This window comes from Gossypium hirsutum, chromosome D10 (assembly GCF_007990345.1).
Source record: "Gossypium hirsutum isolate 1008001.06 chromosome D10, Gossypium_hirsutum_v2.1, whole genome shotgun sequence".
NCBI classification, from domain to species: Eukaryota; Viridiplantae; Streptophyta; class Magnoliopsida; order Malvales; family Malvaceae; genus Gossypium; species Gossypium hirsutum.
In genome coordinates, this window is record NC_053446.1 from 64,535,885 (window position 1) to 64,552,921 (window position 17,037).

The 17,037-nt window shown below is 32.5% G+C and overlaps 2 protein-coding genes and 1 non-coding gene across 3 annotated transcripts; all 3 read left to right on the plus strand.

The window, feature by feature from the left end:
* The first annotated feature begins 1,530 nt into the window (after positions 1-1,530).
* On the plus strand, positions 1,531-3,569 carry LOC121222578 (uncharacterized). The gene is made up of 4 exons (XM_041103615.1): positions 1,531-2,360; positions 2,841-2,974; positions 3,138-3,332; positions 3,437-3,569. The coding sequence occupies exons 1-4, from the start codon at positions 2,189-2,191 to the stop codon at positions 3,497-3,499; spliced, it is 564 nt and encodes a 187-aa protein (XP_040959549.1). The 5' UTR covers positions 1,531-2,188; the 3' UTR covers positions 3,500-3,569.
* Positions 3,570-8,935: 5,366 nt separating this feature from the next.
* On the plus strand, positions 8,936-9,540 carry LOC121222579 (factor of DNA methylation 1-like). Its single transcript, XM_041103616.1, has 2 exons — positions 8,936-9,023; positions 9,117-9,540. The coding sequence occupies exons 1-2, from the start codon at positions 8,976-8,978 to the stop codon at positions 9,348-9,350; spliced, it is 282 nt and encodes a 93-aa protein (XP_040959550.1). The 5' UTR covers positions 8,936-8,975; the 3' UTR covers positions 9,351-9,540.
* A 1,386-nt stretch (positions 9,541-10,926) lies between these two features.
* On the plus strand, positions 10,927-11,084 carry LOC121222952 (small nucleolar RNA snoR143). The gene has a single exon (XR_005920322.1). It is a non-coding gene; the product is annotated as a small nucleolar RNA snoR143 (small nucleolar RNA).
* Positions 11,085-17,037: the final 5,953 nt, after the last annotated feature.

The window sequence follows — 17,037 nt, forward strand, 5'->3', positions numbered from 1 at the left end:
CCGAATTAACCGTTAATTGAAAATTCATAAAAAAAATTAACCGAACCCCGACCGAAAAAATTCGGTTAACCGACCGATTACCGAATTTTTTCAATTTTACCCAAATTATGCACACCCCTATTTATATGATATGATTATTGTTCACAGATATGATATCGTATGTAGGTTCCCATGCACATCAACGTATACCCTACTTTAGGTTAACATGTATTTATATGAGGTGGATTTACATAGTGCAAACCCACATCATGCTGTCTCGTAGAAGGTTGCAAACACCTTACATGCGAACTCAAAGTGCGAACTGTAATGGATCAGTAATAGTGAATATCATAACAAAAGTAAATTAAAATATTTAATTCCTTCCAAATATTAATTTCAATAATTATTCAACTCCTATTATTTTATCCTTTTGTATATTGAATTCCTCTAAGCAAAGAAAATATCCAAATTAAAATTTTTAATTTTTTTAGACATAATATCAAATTTAACCTTCAACGTTTACATTTTTTTGTCAATTTGGCAATTATTCTTTTTTGAGCTAAATTTGACCCTTAATCTTTCAAAAAAGAGTCAAATATTTTTTTATGAAATATTTTTTTAATGAAAACATTAATAAAAACATTAATTTTTTTAACAATAATGGTGTGGAAACCCGCATGGTAGTCCACGTATACTTCCATACTAGTATGACACTATTTGTATTATATGTCATGTCAACAAATAATTTTAAAAAAGTATTTAAAATTCAAAAAATTATAAAAAGCTCATAATATGTAAAATAAAAAAGCATGAAGTACATATAGATTGTCATTCAAACTATCATATTTGAAAATTTAATGTTATAATCGAAATTTTTTTAAAAAAAATAACAATTTAACTCTTTTAAAATATTAATGGTTAAATTTAACTTTTTAAAAAAAATTGAAAGTCAAATTTAGCTCAAAAAATAAAGATTAAACTGACAAAAATTATAAATGTTAAAAGGTTAAATTTCAAATTATATCATTATTTTATTAAACAAACCTTATTAAAAATGTATTTAAATTTTATAAATCTTATTAAAATAATATTAATAATTATTCAACTCCTCCACACAAAGAAGCATCCAAATTAAAAATATATATTTAATTCCTTTCAAATATTAATTTGTTCAACTTCTTAAATTAAGTAATTAATCAATTTTCGTTTTAAACAAAAAACCGGATAGGAAAACCATCATTTTCTCGGGAAACAAACAGAGAAAGCTGCAAACTTTCCAAATATATACCTTACTCGAAAATCTGCCACGTCTTATCCTTGATATGATGGTTTCTAACATTGCCACTTGGCAAGTTATTCAGTAACAATGCCAATCTGCCACCATTATGCTTTTCCTTGCAGTACAAAATTCCAGGATGCCTTTACTTCTTTTGCCTCTTGGATCAGCATTTACTATCACCAAAATCAAAATCCCAACTTTGAAAAAAAAAAAGGTTTAATTTTTATCATTTTTTTAAAAAAATTTAACAATTTTTTATTTTCCATTGTCAACCTTGTAAAATTCTTTTATATTTTTATGTTTTTAGTGGGATTTTTACATTTGTTCCAAATTATCAGTTTGTCAAGTTCTTCATGCTTTCCATGTCCCAAAGGATCACATTTTATTTAAGAAATAGAAAAAGACATTATTTTTGTTCTTCATGCAACTTATAAGTTATAGAGAATGAATTTCTTTGATTTTAGCAACTAATATTATGATTCCAACATTTAGGGTTTTATATTTTTTTTTTCTGTATGAATTTGAACTTGAGTTAGCCATAAAAACCCCACCTTTAATCTCAATATATGAACTTGGCTTTGCTTCTTATGGTTATTATTGTTTAATTTAATTAATGTCTTGAAAGGGTATTCTAGTTTAATTTAATTAACTAGTCCATTTATTTTGATTGATAATGATGTTGCAGGTGCTTAATCTTTCCATTGAAATGGAGAAAATCGACTACCAGGACGAGCTGAAGAAAGAGCGTAGGCTTGTTCGGAGTCTCGTATACGAGATCGGTTACAGGAAGGAACAGGTGTCCGAAATGGAACATAAATATGACAAGACAACCACGGCTTTTCAAGAACTCGTTGATGGCCTTGTAGCGAAAATTGACTCCAAGGACAGTAGTTTGCGGGATTGGGAGCTTCGATATAAGGAAATGGGGAAATGGTACATAAATATGATGAGACGACCGCAGCTCTTCAAGGACTCGTCGATGGCCTTGTAGAGAAAATTGACTCCAAGGACAGTAGTTTACGGGATTGGGAGCTTCGATATAACGAAACCGTGAGACAATTGAAGGGCGAGAACGCGGTGTTTCACCTTGTGTTTGCTAAAGGTATACTTTAGATTATATATTGCATACATAGCGAGCAGAAGACTATGCATTAATCCAATCGTGTACGATGAACAACATGTCGTTTTCGAAGTTCCAAGGTTTGCATTTAGAGCTTTGATTGATCTTTAGGCTATTTTACACATCTAGTTGCTTAGTATTAGATTCGGTGAAGAAGTTGCAACTTTAGGATAGTGAAGGAGACATAAATGTCAGGATTCGAACCCCAAACTCTGCTTTTATATCTGTTATCACGGGAACCGGATGAACTTATGGAAACGAGGCTTGGAACCTAAAAGGAAGCATATATATTTGAGATATTCCGATTTTCTTCCTGTTGCTAATGCTTCTATCATACACATTAGGATTATGTGATCTTATATATATACACACGCATATATACGAGATACTGATGAATTTCTGCCTCCTGTTATTGCTTATATCATATGCTTTATGGACTGTTGCTTTACATTTTTTATGCAGAAATTCAGAAGGAAAGGGATGAAAATCTTAAGCTGAAGTGCCAACCTGGCTTTCGAACCAAGTTGGTCGAAGATTATATATCTCGTAATGATAACGATATGGAACGAAGTAGCTTGTTGAATGAAATGGAAGGGGTTAGCATACTCATCTTAATTTTGGTTTTCGATATATGAACTATCTTTAGTCGAGTTTGTACCTTTGTGTAAATGAATCCTGTTATCATGTTTAGGTTCAACGTTTTTAATGGTTATGATTTGCCGAGTAGACTTTTAACAATTCGGATTATATCTGATATAGCCGAAAGAGAATGTGGCTTGCCAAAATCTTATTGAACTCGAGAAAACTACAAGCGAGCAGATTGCTGCTCTAAAGAAAGAGTTGGAGGAAAAATCAGAAGCGTTGAAAGATATGGAAAACCGAAACAGTTGTCTAACGGTGAAACAAGTCCTAACTAATCAAGAGCTGCAAGATGCTCGAAAAGAATCCATACGTGTATTTTTCATGTTTTCCTTTGCTTCCTCCTATGTTTCCTCTTCGAAATCGGGTTTAAACTTGAAAGTGTTAAACCCAAGACTTCTCTGGTTTTTGATGTGCAGGGCTTGAACGATTTTCTGAATAACCAGACTAATCTTAAGAGTGAAAAGAACGGGAGAGATTGATCAAAAAGCATTCAAAGTTGCTTGCTCGTTGAAGTTTCAGGACGAAGATTGGCGAGAACCGTGTGCTAAAACATGTTCATTATGTTGTTCCAATAGGGTCGGAAGCGTGTAAATTATTGTACTAAAAAATCACAAAAAGTTCAATTCCCAGGGAAGAGAGGTGGATCACATGGATTTCTTAAATACCAAGTCTTTCCTTAGACAGAATATCCCTTCTATAGTAATTTAATAGCACAATTAAATACTACTATTATACCCTCAAATATTGAAAGAAAAATAGGACAAGAAAGAACACAAGAGATTTAACGAGGTTCGGTAAATTATACCTACGTCCTTGGGCACTAACACCAGATGATAACTTTACTATCCCCAAAGTATTACAAACAAATAGAATTCCTTAAGAATTCTCAAATGGGAGAAGAGAGAAAACTAAGAGAGAAAGATTGGTTGGGATGAATTGAAATGAGAAATGAGAAGGCCTATTTATAGTTGAGGTTCAAGGACCAAACAATAAATAGCACATTATCTCAAGGACCAAAAAAAAATTATCCCTTGCCACTTTTCCAAAGTTGGTGGTTGTCATTATTGATTGTCTCACATTAATGTTAATGGCAACCATTATTAATTGTCAATCATTAATGTTAACAATCTCCACCTTGAAGATTTGATTAGGATAATCACATCTTCACACACTTCCTTCAACTCCCCAAATTCGATAAAGCTATCTTTTGTAGTGCCTACAAATGCGCTCTCGAGCGCCATACACCTGAAGGTGCTCAAATTCTCAGGATGTTAATCAAGTTCAAACAATGATTAAACTTGATTGTTGTTACCACCTTGGTCATCATATCTGCGAGATTATCTGCTGTCGGAATCTTCTAAAGTAGAATTTTTCCTTTTTCAAAGACTTCTCGCACAAAGTGATATCTTACGTCAATATGCTTGGTTCTTGAATGATAGACTTGATTTTTCGCTAAATGAATAGCGCTCTGACTGTCACAATATAAACTTATGTGACTTTGAACAACTCCTAAGTCTTTCAACAATCCATTAAGCCAAATAGCCTCCTTAACAGCTTCTGTAACTGCCATATATTCTGCCTCTATAGTAGATACAGCTACTGTAGACTGTAAGGTAGACTTCCAACTCACTGGGGCTTTCGCAAGAGTAAACAAATACCCCGTAGTTGAACGACGTTTATCTAAATCACCAGCAAAGTCGGAATCAACATATCCAACTACAAACTGACCAAGTGCTTCATCCTGTTCAAAAATTAAACCAACATCTACGATTTTTCGAAGATACTGTAGAATCCATTTCACAGCTTGCCAATGTCCTTTTCTAGGATCATGCATATACCTGCTCACAACTCCAACAGCTTGTGAAATGTCAGGCCTCGTACACACCATCACATACATCAAACTCCCAACTGCATTAGTATATGGGACTTTCGCCATATATTCTCTTTCTTCTTCAGTTTTCGGAGATAATTGAGCACTAGGTTTCAAATGAGAAGCAAGTGGGGTACTTACATGTTTTGTGTTTTCATTTACACCAAAACATTGTAATACGTTTTTCAGATATTGCTTCTGATTCAAACAAAGCTTGCCTCTCTGTCTATCTCTACTTATCTCCATGCCGAGAATCTTCTTGGCCTCACTTAGATCTTTCATCTCGAACTCTTGATTCAACTGAGCCTTCAGCTTATCTATCTCTTTTTAGCTCTTCGAAGCGATTAATATATCATCAACATACAAGAGTAGATAAATGAAAGATCCGTCATGCAGCTTCTGCAAATACACACAATTGTCATATTTGCTTCTTGTGTACTTCTACCTTCTCATAAAGCTATCAAATCGCTTGTACCACTGCCTCGGGGATTGCTTCAATCCATATAGCGATTTGTTAAGCTTACAAACCCAATTTCTACCACCAGCATCTGTGTATCCTTCTGGCTGAGTCATATAGATCTCCTCTTCTAACTCACCATGCAAGAAAGCCGTCTTAACATCAAGTTGAGCTAGCTCCAAATTCAACTGTGCTACCAAGGCCAACAAAATTCTAATGGAGGAATGCTTCACAACAGGGGAAAATACATCATTGTAGTCAATTCCCTCCTTCTGAGCGTAGCCTTTAGCTACCAATCTTGCCTTGTAGCGAATATCCTTCTTGCTAGGAGATCCATCTTTCTTTGCGAATACCCACTTGCATCCGATTTCCCTTTTACCTTTCGGTAATTGTGCCAACTCCCAAGTATTGTTCTTCCGGAGAGACTGCATTTCTTCATCCATGGCGCTTTTCCATTTATCACTTTCTAAGCTTTGCATTGCTTCTTGATAAGTGATAGGAATATCATCAACAACGGGAAGGGCGTAGGCCACCATATCAGTAAATCGAGCAGGTTTACGAATTTCTCTCCATGGCCTTGCAACTGCAACTGGTTCTGGTGTACTTAGTGGTTCTTGGGTCAGAACCTCTTCAACCTCTAATTCCTCCATTGTGGCTGGAGAATTAGACTTATTAACTGGGCAAATCCCCATCTGCTCAAACTCCACCTATTTTGGAGTACACACCACCTGCTGTGGAGTATTGCTCGTTTGAATATCTTTATCTGCTACCTTTTTCAATGTGGCAGATTCATCAAAGGTAACATCTCTGCTACAGATCATTTTCTTTGTGCTTAAGCACCAAAGACGAAATCCCTTCACTCCAGAAGTGATTCCCATAAAGAGAGCTTTCTTTGCCCTCGGATCTAACTTTGACTTTTTCACATGGTAATATGCAGTGGTTCCAAACACATGTAAGGAATCATAATCTGTAGCCGGTTTTCCAGACCATACCTCCATAGGAGTTTTTCTTTCTAATGCAGATGATGGCAAACGATTAACAAGATGGCCAGCGTATGTCACAGCCTCAACCCAAAATTGCTTGCCCAACCCAGCATTGGACAACATACATCGAACTTTCTCCAGCAATGTTCGATTCATACGCTCTGCCACTCCATTCTGTTGTGGTGTATCCCTAACTGTGAAGTGTCGAACAATACCATACTCTTGGCACACATCGAAGAACGGATCACTTTTATATTCCCCTCCATTGTCCGTCCTAAGCCGCTTGATTTTCTTGCCAGTCTGGTTTTCGATCATAGTTTTCCATTTAAGAAAAACTCCAAGCACTTCATCTTTAGTTTTCATGGTATACACCCAAACTCTTCTGGAAAAGTCATCAACAAAAGTAACAAAGTAGTGTTTTCCTCCCAACGAAGGTGTTTTGGAAGGCCCCCACACATCTGAGTGAATATATTCCAAAATACCTTTTGTATTATGGATAGCAGTGCCGAATTTCACTCTCTTTTGCTTTCCCAGAACACAGTGCTCACAAAATTTTAATTTGCAAGCCTTTGCACCTTTCAACAATCCTTGTTTTGCCAGAATTTGCAAGGATTTTTCGCTGGCATGTCCCAACTTCATATGCCACAACTGCATTGAGTCCAAGTCTTTGTTACCGGAAGCTGCAGCGACTGCTCCAATAACTGTACTACCTTGGTAGTAATACAAGTTATTTTTCCTGATGCCCTTCAATATCACAAGTGCGCCAGATGTCACTTTCAAAACCCCATCTCTCATAGTAACAACTGAACCATTGGATTCCAAGGCTCCCAATGAGATGAGATTTTTCTTCAAACTGGGCACGTACTGAACATCAGTCAGAACTCTGGTTGATCCATCTTTATTCTTTAATTGGATTGAACCTATCCCAACAATTTTACAGGCATTGTCATTGCTCATATAAACAACTCCTCCATTTAGTTCTACTAAATCAGAGAACCACTCCCGGTTAGGGGACATATGATAGGTACAACCCGAATCCAATATCCACTCATCTGAATGGAACGACGATGATGATGCAACCAGTGATAGTTCAGAGTCACTAGTATCATGCTTAGCAACACAAGCATCTACAGCAGCTTTTCCCTTATTCTTCAGCTTTGGACAATTTTTCTTCCAGTGGCCTTTCTCATGACAAAAAGCACATTCATCTTTCCCGAGTCTGGACTTTGACTTTGATATCCCCTTTTGAGTTTTCTTCCGAGTGTATGAACGACCTCGGACTACTAAAGCTTCTGTATATCTGATTGAGTTTTTCTGTTTGTCCTTCTTTCTCTGTTCATAACTGTATAAGGCCGCACAGACTTCGCTCAGAGATATATCACTCCTGCCATGAAGTAGAATAGTTTCTAGGAACTCAAACTCCTCAGGAAGTGACCCCAACAGCATCAAAGCCAAATCTTCATCTTTGAATGTCTCATCCATATTCAGCAAATCAGTGACTAACTGATTAAATTTGGTGATGTGATCATTCATTGTGGTACTTACGTATGTGAAGCGAAACAGTCTTTTCTTCAAGTGGAGCTTATTTTGACTGTTTTTCTTCAAAAAATTTTCTTCAAGTGCCACCCACAACTTATTTGCAGAAGTCTCCTTTGAAAAAGCATACCTCTGCTCTCGAGAAAGGCATGATCGAATTGTGCCACATGCCAACCGATTGATCGCCTTCCAATCTTTCTCCTGTACATCATCTGGTTTCTCTTCATCAATGGCAATGTCTAGACCCTGCTGAAAAAGGGCATCTAGAACCTCACTTTGCCACATACCAAAATGGCCCGTGCCATCAAAGATTTCCACGGCCAATCTTGCATTTGCAATTGTCGGTCTTGTCCACATGGACAATGTTGAAGCTCCTACACCGACCGTTTTCTCCATAATCTTTCAATATACCTAAGGAAATCTTTTCTGATGTGGAAGATCAGTTTAAACTGCAACCACAGAGCATACTACGATTAACCTTCGGCTCTTGATACCACTTGTTGTTCCAATAGGGTCGGAAGCGTGTAAATTATTGTACTAAAAAATCACACAAAGTTCAATTCCCAGGGAAGAGAGGTGGATCACATGGATCTCTTAAATACCAAGTCTTTCCTTAGACAGAATATCCCTTCTATAGTAATTTAATAGCACAATTAAATACTACTATTATACCCTCAAATATTGAAAGAAAAATAGGACAAGAAAGAACACAAGAGATTTGACGAGGTTCGGTAAATTATACCTACGTCCTCGGGCACTAACACCAGATGATAACTTTACTATCTCCAAAGTATTACAAACAAATAGAATTCCTTAAGAATTCTCAAATGGGAGAAGAGAGAAAACTAAGAGAGAAAGATTGGTTGGGATGAATTGAAATGAGAAATGAGAAGGCCTATTTATAGTTGAGGTTCAAGGACCAAACAATAAATAGCCCATTATCTCAAGGACCAAAAAAAATTATCCCTTGCCACTTTTCCAAAGTTGGTGGTTGTCATTATTGATTGTCTCCCATTAATGTTAATGGCAACCATTATTAATTGTCTTCCATTAATGTTAACACATTATGGCAACATAATGTGCAGGATCTGAATTGGCACCCGTATAAGATGATCAACATCCGAGGCAACTTGCATACACCGGTTGCTCAGAAAACCGTACTGTTATCGAACATCTGTTGTTCTACGAAATGCGAGCTGGTTCATTACTCAAAACTTACATATTAATGGGATGCCTTCTCGGTAATGCAGGAAATAATAGACAAGGATGATGAGAAGCTGAAGGAGTTGAGAAATGAATATAGTGACACGGCGTACGAGGCTGTCAGCACCGCACTGATGGAAATGAACGAATATAATGCCAGCGGAAGGTATGCGATCCCGGAAGTTTGGAACAGAAAGGAGGGAAGGAGCGCTACCATGAAAGAAATCGTTCAGTACGTAATCGAGCAACTGAAGATTCACAAGCGTAAGCGATTTTCTTAATGCTGAGCTTAGCAGTCCATTGCTTTCATGGAAAATAAGTAGAATTATACACAATCCTTAGGTAGGTATTAAATTTTAGAATTATATTTGACATTAAAAAGAGCCATTTGTTCATTCCAGCATGAGCTCCAAAATTAGGCTCCATATTTACAAACCTAAATTAAACTTACTCCATATTTACAAACAGAAATTAAACCTACCTACGATAGTTGCATAAAAAAATATTATCAATTTAAAAAAAAGTAATTAAGTTGTTGGTATTTTTCATTTAATTAAATACTTCACTTTTTAAAATGTATCAAAAACTTTCTTTAAATTTTAAAAAATAATAATTAAATCTTTGTTTTTCTTTTACATACTCAATGGCTACTTCAACTATCAAAAAAAAAAAAGAAAAGACTTTTTGACAATTAAAATTAACTGCTTTAATTTTTTTAGTTAAAGTCATTCAGCGTCACAACCATACAGGCGTGATGTGTAATAAAAAATTATAAAAAATAAAAATTAATAAAATTATTAAATTCTAATAAAAAATATAAAAATATTTAAAATTTATTTAAAATGTCATAAATGTATAAATAAAATATATTAAAAATGTTATTTAACCACTAACTTTAATTGTTGACTAGTAAAGTCCATAATTTTTTTTTCAATTAAAGCCATCATGTGTCGCAATGCAATGTGACCTGTGATGAAAAATTATAAAAATAAAAATTAATAAAAGTTACAGAAAAATTAAAAAATATTTCTTTTGGTACAATAATTTTTATAATTTTTTTATAAATTTTATATTTTTAAATTTTTATAATTTTCTTACTATTTTATAAAATTTTATAACTTTTGCATTTTTTTATAATTTTAAATATTTTATAATTTTTAAATTGTTTATAAATTTTAACTCTTTTTTATTAAAATATAATAATTTTTTAACTTTGATTTATTTTTATTTTTTATATATTTTTTTACATGTCACACTATAATTGTGACATTTAGTGTTTTACCAAAATATTAGGAGTGGTTAATTTTAACATTCAACCGTTAAAATTAACAATCACAAGACTTTTAACAGTTCAAATATTCAATTGGATAAAAAAATTTATTATTTAATAAAATATATTAAAATAAGGGTTTCGACTCAAATCATGATGAATTGAGCCATCGAACTTGAGAAATTAAAATGTGAACAGAAATGGGCTCTTCAAAAACCCTTACCCGAGCCCAAGAAGATCCCCCAAAAACCTTCAACTTATAACCCTAATTTGCCTCTAACTACACTATAAATCCTATCTTCAACAAGACTCATTCAGCATTTGTATCTTCTAAAAAACCCTTCGTTCGTCTAAGGTTCCTCTTTAGAAATTTTCTCTTCGCAGAGAGTAATTTTTGCCTTCATTTTTTTTTTCTCTTTATTTTCCCATTTTCAATCTGGGGTTTTTTCCAAAATGAGTTAAAAATCCAATCTTTACACTAGATGTGAACCCTAATCACATTTATTTTATCTGGGTTTTGAATAAAATCTACACTTGTTTGTATACTTATGAAATAAAAGAACCATTTTTAATGCTTTGTTTCTTAACAAGAGTGCAGAAATAAAAAGCTTGATTTTTTGCTTCTTTTAAAACAAAGAAACCAAGGATTAAGCAGCGGCCAGACAACCGTAGCGATGATATCCACAGATGAAGGGCTAATTTCTTCTTTAATCCCTTTTTTGTCTACTGATTCCATCTCACATTTCGTTTTTTAAGTTTTTAGGGTTCATCACTTTTGAATTGATTGAAAAAGCTTTAATCAAAGTTGAAACTTGGTTAAAAAATGGGTTTTTTTTATATGATTTTACCATTTTCAATGCTTTTTTTTTATGTTTTTTCAATTTGTAAAATCAAATGAGAAACAATCTCAAAAAAGAAAAAACGACATTAATCTATCAATCAATCAAACTGATTTTGATTTGATCAGATAAAAAATCATTAAATATCATATTCATGGGAATTGCAGAGGTTTACTGTTGTAATTCTTACGATATTTTATCAGATATATTTTACATCTTAATATATCATTAATATAAAGTCAAATTTTTTTAACAGGTTATATTTTGATATTAGTCCCTATATTTTGTTGAAGTTATGAATTTAGTCTCTATATTTTTTAAATTTTAATATTTTAGTCTTTATTAAATAATAATTGTTAAAAGTTAAAGTTTTGTTATTTTTAAAATCTATTGCATCAAACATATTATCACATGCTCAATTTTTCATGTATTCTTTACTAAAAATTTAATGGTAAATTATTAAAATAGTCACTTTTGTTTGGCTCAGGTTACATTTTAGTTACTTACGTTTGAAATGTTACGTTTTAGTCACTTATGTTATCACGTTGTAAAATTTTAGTCACTGAGCCGTTAGTTTCTGTTAACGGTGCAACAGTAAACTGATGTGGCACGTTAAATCATCATTTCAAACAAAAATTCTAGGTTAACTTATACAATCGGTCCTCATATTTTTTCATTTTGAGCAATTTAATTTTTTTCTTTTATGTTTTTTTAACTTTCTTTTCCATTCTCTTATGCTTCTCCCTTTGTTTTCCTCCCTCCTCCATTTCTTTCAACGTAGTTTTTCTATGTTTTATTTTTTTGAACAATTTAATTTTTTCGAGTGAGGCGAGCTTGTGCACTAGTTACAAATGGAAAGCATAGAAAAACTATGTTAAAAGAAATAAAGAAGGGAGGAAAATAGAGGGAGAAGAATAAGAGAATGAGAAAAAAAGTTAGAAGAACAGAAAAGAAAATTTTTAAATTGTTGAAAATGAAAAAATATAGGAACCAATTGTAGAATTTAACCTAAAATTTTCGTTTGAAATGATGATTTAACGTGCCACATCAACTTATCGTCCATTGTCGACAATTAACGACTCAGTGACTAAAATGTTACAACACGATAACGTAAGTGACTAAAATGTAACATTTCAAACATAAGTGACTAAAATGTAACCTGAGTCAAACAAAAGTGACTATTTTGGTAGTTTACTCAAAATTTAATTAATAGATTAACAACTGTTATTTGAGTCGAAACTAAAATATAAAAAATTACGACTTAAACTGATCTAATTAAAACATATGGACTAAATCTACAACTGTGCTTACAATACATAATTAGCAATTGAATTTAAACAATTAGATTTAACAATAACTATTTGTGTTAAAAGACTAAAATTTAAAAAAGTACAGAGAGTAAATTTGAAATTTTGACCAATTTGAAAAGTACAGAGACTAAAATTAACTAAATTAAAGTACAATGACTAAATCCATAATTTTTATAAAGTACAAGGACTAATAGAAAATTGTAACCTTTTTAATAAAGTAATTTTGATTTTTATTAATTTATTTATATCTTTTGCTTTGGTAAATATAATATTTTTAAATATTATTTTGATTTTTTATTATTTTTCAAAAGTTTTTACTTTTAGAATGAATGGTCTAATTTAACCTTCAGTCCAATTCTTACGAAATTGATAAACACTAACAATGCATAATTTAATAAAATTTTTCAAGTAATTTATAAAAAAAACACTCAAATTAAGTAAATTAAACACACATTTCATTTTAAATTAAAATTATAAATATATATGTGTTAAAAAATAAAAATAAAGTATCATCGAAGCTGCGGGCTGCAATCTTCCCAAGCAACTTCAGCCCCCATTACTTCACCACTCTTTTTTTTTTCTCTTTTTACCAACACTCGAAAATCAAAATTTTACCACACTTTCCCTCATTTTCCCGGAAAATAAAATAAAGATATTAAAACCAAACAAAAATCCAAAAAAGGAACTCGGTGAAGATTTAGATTTAGACCCTGAAATTTTTGCCAGTGAAAGTTTGACCAAATTGCCAATGAGAAGGGACAATGTTCCACGAAGTAGAGGTCCGATGGTCGCTGCCGGTGACCCTAGACGACAGAGATTGGCCGACTAAAACGGCATTGGATTGCCAGTTTTGGCCTCAGTTTCGGCTCATGCTCATCCACTCCGTTTTCGACCCTTTAACGCTTGCTTTCACGATATCGCCGGCGCCGGCCACATTTGTGATTAGGACCAAGTTGAAGTATCGGAAACCGTTGATTGTGAATCTGATTCCTCCTCGTTTCTGGCATGGCACCCTGAAGAATCATACGAAAAAGGAAATGAAGATTGGGTCAAATCTATTGACACTAATTGTTGAAGTTCGAAAATCGGTCTAATATTTAAGAAGGTAAAAGCGTTTGAACGGGATGAGATCATCTCAACATATTGGTTAGACCGCGAATCGATTAAAATATCAGTTTGGAGAAAGTAACTTGATCAATTAACTTGAAACTAATACAAATCAAGAAAATTACTAGACAAGTTAACTCGGGATTTGATACATCTAAGTTTGATTTTTATTATATATAATTTTAATTTAGGTTTTAAAAATAAAAAGCTAAGGGAATATACCTTCTAAAATAGAGAATAAAAGGGGCGCAACTGGCTAATCCTTTGTTCTATTGGCTATTGCTAATGCCTTGGAAGTTGAAAATGTACCTTACTTTGATTAGTGAATGGCCGAATATGCTTACAAGAATAAATTAAGAAATTCAACGTGGCTTAACATACATTTGTATTTACTGTCACATGAATTTGGATAACAACGATTGAGATGGAGAGAAAAATCATATCCAATTATGTTTAACACTAGCAATACGTACATAAGCTCACACCGACTGAAGAAAACTTTACATATACAAGTAGAAGAAATTTCCGAATGAACAAAGTCAGTCTTCGCATCCTAGTTGTTGTTCCATTCAATCTCTGTATGCCCAAAAGAAAATGAGAGAAAACAATTACTACGACTAATGACATTGTTGATAACAGGAAATATCATTGTCAGAGAATTCAAGACTCAAGAGGGAGCATATATAATTAATCTATACTATATTACTATACATATGCCCTCAAATATTTTTAAAATTAATCGTTCAAATCTAAATATATATTTGAAAAGAGTATACGATATTATAAAGGATCGTAAAAATCGAAATAATATTTAATTCTATATCGTCTTCTAGAAAGAACATGAGCTATGGTGATAAAATATTCGAATTATTCCTCTAATCTCATTTATATCATAATTTAAATTTGAAGAACTTACGAGTATCGATGAGAAAACCCACAGGGTCTTTAATGAGGGAGTTGTTTTAATTTCTTGACTTAAATTCATTGATTCTAAGGAAGCCTTTACAAACAGACATAATTATTAATTGATCCAATTTCAACAGCATAAAGTAGGATCATAGGATAAGGGCTTAGACAGAAACAACTTTATTCTTTTTCTTTTATGAGCGAATCCAAAAATTTTATGTTGGGAGTTGTTTTTCCGCAAGTGGTGGGAACGGGCATCAATTATTGCTTAAAAGTTAAGCTTGTAATTTACAATCAAGGCATCCATCATTTTCTTCATCCTGGTTAATGATAATTCGAGATAAATGTTCCATTTCCAGTTAAAATAAAAATTTTCTCAAGTTAATTGTTTGAGGAGTAAATTTAAAAATAATAATAAGATTGTTTTCTAAATTATAAAAATAAAGATACATCAAAATTAAAATTTTAAAAATATAAAAATTTTAAAAATTAACATAGAATACACATAGATTGCTATGTAGGTTGTCGTGTTTAAAAATTTAACATTTTAATTAGTATTCTAGTTTTTTTTTTAAAAAAACATCATTTCAGCTCTTTTTCAAAACTAATAAATAAGATTAGAAAACTAAAAATCGAATAAAGAATCGAATTTAATTAGATGTTGAGGCTTGTTTTACACAGTTTCCTTAACACAAATTTGTCCGCTTCTACGGTACTTGGAGAAACATTGGTCGACTGTCTCCCATGATACAATAACACGATGACTAAAATAGCATCACCTTTACATGAAATTGGCTGATATTATGACGATACTAGGTAGCATAGATATCATTATGGGAGAAGTGGATCGTTGAAATGATAATTTATACGACAGAAGTAGAATATATCAATTCCTTTTACACATTGGAATCTTTAAAAGAGGTCTATGGGATCATATGGATGTTGGTCCCTATTTTGACTCTTGTTTTGGGAATCACAATAGGTGTACTAGTAATTGTATGGTTAGAAAGAGAAATATCTGCAGCAATACAACAACGTATTGGGCCTGAATACGCCGGTCCTTTGGGCATTCTTCAAGCGCTAGCAGATGGAACAAAACTGCTTTTCAAAGAAAATATTTTTCCATCTAGAGGCAATACTCGTTTATTTAGTATTGGACCGGCTATAGCAGTCATAAGAGACCAATGAACAAACCTTGTATTTTTCTGTCACCGGAACGTTGGAAAATATAGAGAGGAAAAGAGAAGAATTTTCGAGAGCAAAATAAACTTGGTTTTAGAGAGTCTTTTAGTGTAAAAAATTTGAAGAATTCTTAAGCATTCAAGATGGAGGAATTTTGGAAATATCCATAATTAAATATATAAAATTTGTATTAAATGAGCAATTAAATCATAATATATGTCTTTTTTAAATTAGATTATATATATATTTGCTGAGAAAAATAAATTTTGTGTTGGGCTTAAAATATCTATCCCTTTTTGGGCCTGACCAGTTTAGACATTTCACGTTGCCTACATCGTGCGAGTGCGCTCCAACCCCGATGGGTTTGGATCTACACCCCTGCGCGTGAGACAAAGTTTCAAACTTAGTCATTCAATCATCCTTCAAGTGTGTTCTCATATATAGAGACATCTCACACTTGGTATTCAATCAATGTGAGATCTAAGCTTTTCTTTTCCTCAACAAATATTCACAAGTAACTTACTTTGAGCATTAATTTCTCACTTATCACTCAACCATTTTGAGCATACGATATACTGTTGTAAAGATATCATTGAGTAGAATATAAAATCATAATTTTATGATTCAATTCTCCACCTTTACCAATTGAGAATATGCTTTAAAGTTTCCAAAAATTACAATTTTTTCAACATTTTATACATCTATTTTAAAGGCATAATTGAGCCAAGTAGAGCCCGAATAATGACAAGTTGAACTTGACTCGAACATCACTTTTTAAGGTCAATCTTGATTTAGAACATAATTGAGTTGATTAAGCTTGTTTATCAATTTTTATAATCAAACCCATTCATAATTAAGCTCTTTCTATATATCAAGGATAAAAATGTAACTTCATAAATAAAAATATATTTAAATGGAATGCTTAATTAGGTTTGTGGCCTACTTGAATCAAGTATTACAATATTTAAATTCGGCTCGACCAATAGCTCGAGCTCTACTCAATAATTTTCAATAAAATTTTGAGATTTTTTGAATCCTACTCGAATTGCTTGCAAATATTAATGTATCACTTATGCTTTTAATTTTAAATTTACATTTTTAATTCTTAAAATATTATTAAAACCCAATCAATTGAAGGCTTTGTAGAAAGTGGTGGCAAAGTGCATCCTTTACTTTAGGTCTCACTATATCTAAAAAGAAATTAATGCGAACCGTAGAAAGTGGTAGGAATGTGCATCATTATTGCTTTAAAAGAATTTAAATCTTTAAACGGATAGAATTAAATTTTCATAATTTGGAGGAGTTAAAGTGTACTTCTTTTTACTATTTTAAAATTTTAAAATTTTAAAATTTT

What these genes read in the sequence shown, in the direction of transcription:
- LOC121222578 (XM_041103615.1), top strand. Translation starts at nt 2,189, where the DNA reads ATGGTACATAAATATGATGAGACGACCGCAGCTCTTCAAGGACTCGTC. An exon ending in TCACCTTGTGTTTGCTAAAG is followed by an intron (nt 2,361 to 2,840) that starts GTATACTTTAGA and finishes TTTTTTATGCAG; the next exon opens with AAATTCAGAAGGAAAGGGAT. An exon ending in TGTTGAATGAAATGGAAGGG is followed by an intron (nt 2,975 to 3,137) that starts GTTAGCATACTC and finishes TATCTGATATAG; the next exon opens with CCGAAAGAGAATGTGGCTTG.
- LOC121222579 (XM_041103616.1), top strand. Translation starts at nt 8,976, where the DNA reads ATGATCAACATCCGAGGCAACTTGCATACACCGGTTGCTCAGAAAACC. An exon ending in CACCGGTTGCTCAGAAAACC is followed by an intron (nt 9,024 to 9,116) that starts GTACTGTTATCG and finishes TCGGTAATGCAG; the next exon opens with GAAATAATAGACAAGGATGA.